We start from the raw sequence: 7,445 nt of genomic DNA on the forward strand, positions 1-7,445 counted from the left end.
GATGGAGTTGAAGAATGAATAGTTATAGTTTTCCTTAGTTATGATAAGAGATAAAATAGATATAAATATTGTAACTGTAATTCTTACTTGATAACTGTTTTGTTATATGTAATTTTACTATGTTAAAGTTAAAGCCTTTCTTTTTTGTTTAAACAGAAAAAGGGGAAATGATGTGGGAGTGATTTCTTATTAATAAAGAAACTGCCTAGGCCCATTTGATAGGCCAACCCTTAGGTAGGCGGAGAAAACAGAACAGGATGCTGGGAGAAAGAAGCTGAGTAAGGAGTCGCCATGATTCTCCCACTCCAGACAGACACAGGTTAAGATCCTCCCTGGTAAGCCAGCTCATGGGCTACATAGAATATTAGAAATGGGTTAGAACAATATGTAAGAGCTAGCCAATAAGAGGCTAGAACTAGCCGGGCCAGGCAGTGTTTGAAAGAATACAGTTTCCGTGTAATTATTTCAGGCGTAAGCCTGCCATGTGGGAGCCAGGGCTGCGGGGACGCAGCCCCGCCGCTCATAATGCAACATTTCCATTTTAGGCCAGCAGTTTCAAACTTGAAAGCCTTCCATTAAGGTCGTTACTGCAGACCTAATTGACTTCTGTACAATTAGGTGAGAGATAGTGACTTACACTAATTCTTCTTCAAGAGAACATACAGTTTTCTTAGCACCATTTGGTGAAAATGTGGTGCTTTCTGTGGTGTGAGCTTTGGACACCTTTGTCAAAAGTGAGGTCAAATGATCATCTGCGATTCCAGGACTTGGCAGATAGTGGCAGGAGGATCAGTAGTTCAAGGCAAGACCTTCCTGAGCTGCAAGGGATCCTGTCTCAGACACACATGCCAACCTGTACCTGTGTGGATTTACTCTGAGTCTCTTTTCTATTCCTTTGACTCTGTTTTGGTGCTGGTAGCATGCTGTTTTTGTCTCTATGGTTCTGTAGTGTAACAAATTAGGGCATTGCCATGCTTAGGATAGCTTTGGTTATGTGTGATGTTTTGTGTCTCTGTGTTAATTTTGTAAGTCCTTTAGCATTTCTCTGAAGAAGAACATTTTTATTTTGATATGGATTGCACTGATCTGTCAATTGCTTTTGGTAAGATCACCATTTTCACAATATTAATTTTTAAAATTCATATCAGAAAGTCATTCTTCAAATTGTTTCTTTGGTGTTTTAAATCTTTTATTATTCATGAAAATTTATTTTATCTGCTTTGGTGTGAAGGTGTGACATCCTCTGGAACTGGACATGTGAGCTGCCATGTGAGTGCTGGGAATTGAAGCCAGGCCCTCTGGAAGAGCAGCCAGTGCTCTTAGCTGCCAAGCCATCTCTCCAGGCCCAATGTTTAACATATTTATTGCTTTGTTTGTTTGTTTCATTGCTTTATAAATAATACCATTCAAAATGTCTACTCCTTCCCCTCCTCTCCCTCCCACACTCACCCTCTCCCCTCCCCATCCTACAACAATTGCTAATTGTTGTTTTGCATTTTTAATTGTAGGGCTAGAGAGATGGCTTAGCAGGTAATGTCATATGCTACTAAGTATGAAAAGCTCCATTCAGTTCCTAGGAGCTATTTGGTGTAAGTGGTCCTCGCCCTCCACATACCCACAGTAGCAAGTGAATGTGTATACACACACAAAGAAAGAAGTGGAAAGTATAACAAAATTTTAATTGCACATGTCTTCTTTTTGGTTTTTCAAGACAGGGTTTCTATGTGTAGCTTTGGAGTCTGTTCTGGATCTTGCTCTGTAGAAGAGGCTGGCCTCGAACTCACAGAGATCTGCCTGCCTCTGCCTCCTGAGAGCTGGGATTAAAAGCATGTGGCACCACTGCCCAGCTTAATTATAATTGCCGATGCCTTGAACAAATATTCAGCTTAAAAGTTAGGTTTAATCCTAGGCAGTTCATTTTTGACTCATTTTGTTTGTATAAATATGTATTTTTGTGTATAGCTGTGTGTATATGAGTACCCTCAATGGCCAGAAGATAGCACTGGATCTCAGGGAGCTGGAGTTGGAGGAAGTTGTGAGCTTCCCAAACTTTAGTTCTCTGGAAGAGTAGCATGATCTCTTCTCAGTGGGCTATCTCACTAGTCCAATTGCCTAGGTGATTTTATTTTTGCAATTGCTAAAGGAATTGTTTTATTTCTCTCTCAGCAAGCTCAGTATTTATATAGAGAAACATCTAATTCTATAGGTTTATTTGGTATTCTGCTACTGTGCCGAAAATGCTTATGAGACATAAGACACCTTTGGATCTCTCAAGTACAGAATCTGAGAGGTAATTTGACTACTTCTTTTTTTCATTTGGCTTCTGTGTCTTGTCTTACTGCTTTGACTAAGATTTCATCCCTGACTTGAATAAGAGTGAAGAAAGTGGACGTTTCACCTTCTTATTCAAAATGAAATGCTTTCAGTTTCCTCCCATTTAGTACAATGCTGGTGACAAGGTTGGCGTACATGGTCTTCATTATGTTTCTGTGCTTGATCTTTATTGCCACCATATGTGAATTTGATCCAGTCGAGTATCACATTTCTAGAGAGACAGCTCTCAGGGAATACACCTGGGGAATGTCGGCGGCACCAGTCAATGGGCTGGGCTCCCAGAGTGAGCAAAGGGGACAAAATGAAAAAGCAAACTGAGCAGAGCATCATCATTCTCTGCCTTGTCGCCACTGGCACAGTGTAAAGAGCTGTCTCAACAGCCTGCCACAAGAGCTGGAGCCACTGTCGCTGCCATGCTATCCCAATATGACAGGCTGCATTCACTCCAAAGCCTGCACAAAATATGCCCTTGTCTTCTGAAGGTACTTTGGTCTGGTATTTTGTCAGGAAAATGAGAAATGAAATAAGTCCAGAACCTCGGTACCAGGGTGGGAATTAGTACTGTTATAAATGTGATCTTGCAGTCCATAGGCCTTAGGAATGAGGTCACAGGAGGAATGTAGAAGAGTTCCGAGTTGTTGGCTAGAGAAGTCCTCGAACACTGTACGTAAAGCTTAATGGGTGGGACATGGGAAGTCCAAAATGCCCATAAAAATATAGACAGTGAAGTCTGTGCTCATGAGGTTCCTAGGAGGAACAAGGACTCTTCTGGGAGCTACATTAGATGCCATTTGTCTTATATCCTCTCAGAGAATCTGGCTGCATTCTGTCTTTACCCTGAGCAGCTGCAGGGACCTGAAATCAGAAGTGACAGACTAAGTCTGGCACAGGAAATCTCAACACATCATACTAATTCTGCTGATCAACTAATTTTCAAATCACATTTGTGTGATGATGGGCGAGGCTGATCAGAAGTTGTAATTAACCAAATCAAATTAAAATAATGTTCAGCTTTAATCAACAGAAGAAAGGAAACTTACAAAACCAGGGTTCCAGAGATTCAGGAAAGCAGGCACACAAAGAGAGCTAGCTAGAGCACATGGATGCTTTTATTGGCTATCTGTGGCCACAGGCGACACACTAAGTAGCATGTGATTGGCTGAGGTCCCCCATCATCTCCCCCTTTCTCTAAACAAGATCAAACTAAACCTAATACAACTATATGCAGTAGGAACAGATACCAAATATAAAATTACAAACAACAAACAATATTAAGCCAGAAACATATAACAAAAGTTTTGCTAAACATTCTATTTCAAGGAGTCTAAATAATGTAGAGGGTAACTACAATTATCTTGCCTCTTACTGACTAATTCTCACATCTTGAATAACCCATTTCTATTACTGAGTGTAGCACCACGAGGTGGTGGCTTACGAGGAAGGATCTTAACCTGCGTCCATCTTGGAGAGGAGAGCCATAGCGTGTGTCTCAGTGCCTTATTCCTCCCAGCATTCTGTTCTGTCTTCCTCACCTACCTATGTTCTGACCTATCAGGCCAAGCAGTTTTCTTTATTAATTAACCAATGAAAGCAACAGATAGATAGAAGGCCCACCTACATCAGTGTGTGATTTCTTTCTGGGTCTCCCAACATTGGAGTCTCCTAGGAGCAAAGAGTGGTGTGTTTAAATAGAGTTCTCTTGCCTTGTCTACCATTTATGAAACTGCTGATCCCGGACTAGCCAAGGGTCAGTCCTTCAACATGTCCATCTTCTTTGGGAGCATCTCTTCTTTTTATAGCAACAGCATCTACTACACACACTCTGCTTTCCAAGCCTTAGGGCTATGCAGGTGCTCCCATATTCCACCTTCTCCAGAGTTTATGTTTCAGGCTCTGCCTACTTACCAAGTTGATGAGAGGCCCCTGAACCCTTTGAAGAGTGGGGAAGGGGAGCAAAGAGAGGACTGAGTTATGAGAAGGAGGCTCAGGCTCTGTGTTTTCATAAGTCACCCCTCAGTGAATGCTCTGTGGGAGGAAGGGGGCTGTGGAAATCAAGCCTTCCAATGGGTCTGATTTTCTGTTTTCCATCCTGCCAGTTGTGAAATGCATGACAGAAAGGTACCTCAAGAAGTCAAACTTTCTGCCGACCTCGGGTGACAGTAACAGTTCCTTACACTTACAGGAAGGGCTGGGCTAGAAACCACCATTCCCCTTAGTACCCTAATCAGATGCCAACCTGAAAGGATCAGCATGTCCATATCTGCTTTCCAGTTCTCTGTAATAGTGCCTACAGCTATCTCCCACTGGAGGGCTGTAGCAGGGTGTCTTCAGGCTCCCTGACATCATCCTTGTTCTCATGACACCAGAGTAGCGAAGGTCAACCCCTTGGTTCCTTCTCATGATGGCACCTAGCCACTGTGATTGGAGAATGGCACAATGAACATCCTGTGCGGTGCCAACCTATCATGAAGCAGTCAATATCTCACTAAATTCCTCAGCGTGATGCCAGCCTTGCAAGAAGAGTGGGTTTGTCCTACCAGTAGGACTACCAGTCACTCTTCCCCAGGCCCACCTGGTACGCTTTGGCTGAATCATCTGCTTTCTAAATAGGACTTCTTGAGTCCTGTGGAGTAGTTGAGAAAGGGGACCTGAAATACATTCAATAGGTAATTTGGGGTGACTTTAAGAAAAGTTATCTTGAGTGGATTTCTGTCACTGCTAGGTAACAATGGGGAAGATAATGGTTGCTGGAGCTATGTCTCAGAATGGGCAGGCGCTGGGCTAGAGGCGGGTCTCTCCCAGGCATTCTGAGGCGGGCTAGAGAGCAGGAGGCAGGCATGCTGCAGAGCTTATGCAGCCTCGCAGGTAGCGGAGGCGGCAGAGCCCAACCAGTCCCCTCCAGGCCGGACCACCGAAGCCTAGTGAAGAAAACTGAAGCTCCAGTTGATAGGATTTCAGTACTATGTCATAACAGATAATCGTCCACTTGTTCATCAAGATGGAAAACTCAGATTCTAGCGATCAAGGAAATGACCAGTCTGCAGCACAGCACAGAAGGCAAGTGGATCGCTTGGATCGGGAAGAAGCTTTCCATCGATTTGTAAATAATCTGGGCAGAGAAGACTATCGACTTCTGAGAGACAACAATTTGCTAGGCACCCCAAGTCAAAGTACTGGGGAGGAGCTGTTCAGAAGACTACAGCAGATTAAAGAGGGGCCACTGCTGCCGCCCCTGCCACAGAGCTCAGAAGAAAATGGAGACTCTTCAGATGACGAGTCCAATGGTGACTCCATAATAGATTGGCTTAGCTCTGTCAGACAGACTGGCAATACAGCAAGAAGTGGTCAGAGAGGAAATCAGTCCGGGAGGGCAGTGAGCCACACTAATGCAAACAGTGGTGATTTCAGATTCAGTTTAGAGACAAATGTTAACCGTAATAATGGAAGCCAAACCTCAGAGAATGAAAATGAACCATCTGCTACACGTCTTAGTGTAGAAAACATGGATCTCAGCCTCCAAAGGCAGGTGGAAAATTCAGCATCTGAGACATCATCTGCCAGAACACCTAGGTCAGGACACAGTTCTGCTGAAGCATTAACAGATGTGCCATCCACCAGAGGTCGGAGGAGGGCAAGAAGCTCGAAACCAGAACACCAGCAAAGAACCAGAGCCAGAGCTGAAAGAAGTAGGTCTTCTCTGCACCCAGCAAATGAAGTTCCACGAAGATCTCATCATAGCATCTCATCTCAGACTTTTGAGCTGCCTTTGGTAAACGAGATCGAGGGAAGTTCTAGAACCCCTCACCATGGGACTTTGAGATACCAGATAACTGGACCTGAGTTGCTAGATAGAGGTCGGTTTGTGGAAGCTGGGTCAAGCAATTCTGCCGCTCAAGGGACAAGCTCTTCAGATGCAGATACCAATGGTGAAGCGGCAGGATCTGGTCAAAGACCTCCAACCATAGACCTTCAAGTCAGAAGAGTTCTGCTGGCAGAAGGCCGGCGGAGATATGGCATAGCTAGCAGAACTCGGTCAAGGTCTCAGATCCCAAACAACACGGTCACTTATGAAAGTGAACCTGGAGGTTTTATAGGCACCTTTACACTTTCTGAACGTGCAGCTGGGAGAACCTCTGTGAGTGCTCACAGGTTTTCCACTCTTACAATCTTCAATAGTGGATCAAGGGAAACTACATCTCTTCTGATTCAAACCAGGTTAGGGCAGAGAACAACAGCTTTTGGTGAGCTTCCATGGAGTGGAAGAGGGAGCTCTGCTGGTAACAACTCTGCTTCCATCCCCAGCTACAACCCTGGCTCCAGTTACATTGATGAATATTCAGAAAGTATCTCACAGATGTTTGAAGGAGGTATTGAAGCAACCCGACTTTACCCCTTTCATGACAACCACCTAACTAGAGGACCCACCAATGTTCAGATTAATAACTTGGCAACGAGAAGTTTTGGTGAAAACGATGCATTGAAGACATGCACTATTTGCATGACTGAATATACAGAATGCAACAAACTTCGTGTGCTACTTTGCTTCCACGTCCACTGCATCGACAACTGGTTATAGGAGAATAACACCTGTCCCATTTGTCGCTGGGTCGTCTTCTCTTCCTGGAACAGACTTAGGGTTGTTTAATGAGAACAGAACTCTTGAAGCTGTGTTGCTGGAATAGTGACCGGCAAATGGAAATCGCTTCCTTTATCTCCATGTTTTTGTGCGGAGCTTTAATATAAAGTCACAACCTGCATCGAGTCATTGCTTTCTGAGGGAATCATGTCTTTTCTCTAGTTTCTCTTTCAGAATAGAAAGAATATTTCAGACATGACATGCATGTGGACACTTTTGAATAGCACTCCTGTCTCTTGAATTCTGTAGGATGAATACAAGTAATTTTACTGGGAGTTGCTTTTTTATTTGACCAAGTCCACGACTATTATATATTACTAGTGTTGCAGACATTAAAGACAAGGTTGTTCGTAGAGGTGTCAGGTGTACAAGGAAGGATGAAAATCATTTTCCTCACCAGTGTCCAAACTCCTATTCTTGCAAAAGACTTTACATTTTTATTTGTTACTTTGCACTTTTTCTTTTTACAGAAAGA

At 43.5% G+C, this 7,445-nt stretch overlaps 1 protein-coding gene across 1 annotated transcript; it reads left to right on the forward strand.

Moving 5' to 3' along the window:
* The first annotated feature begins 5,332 nt into the window (after nt 1–5,332).
* On the forward strand, nt 5,333–6,910 carry LOC126489663 (E3 ubiquitin-protein ligase RLIM-like). Its single transcript, XM_050124055.1, has one exon. It carries the CDS (start codon nt 5,333–5,335, stop codon nt 6,908–6,910), a length of 1,578 nt encoding a protein of 525 aa, XP_049980012.1.
* The last annotated feature ends 535 nt before the right edge of the window (nt 6,911–7,445 follow it).

Source organism: Alexandromys fortis, unplaced genomic scaffold (assembly GCF_014885135.2).
Source record: "Alexandromys fortis isolate MF-2015 unplaced genomic scaffold, M_Fortis_MF-2015_v1.1 scaffold_195, whole genome shotgun sequence".
NCBI classification, from domain to species: Eukaryota; Metazoa; Chordata; class Mammalia; order Rodentia; family Cricetidae; genus Alexandromys; species Alexandromys fortis.

Bases quoted from the DNA above. Each gene is read 5' to 3' on its own strand.
- LOC126489663 (XM_050124055.1), top strand. From the start codon at position 5,333: ATGGAAAACTCAGATTCTAGCGATCAAGGAAATGACCAGTCTGCAGCA.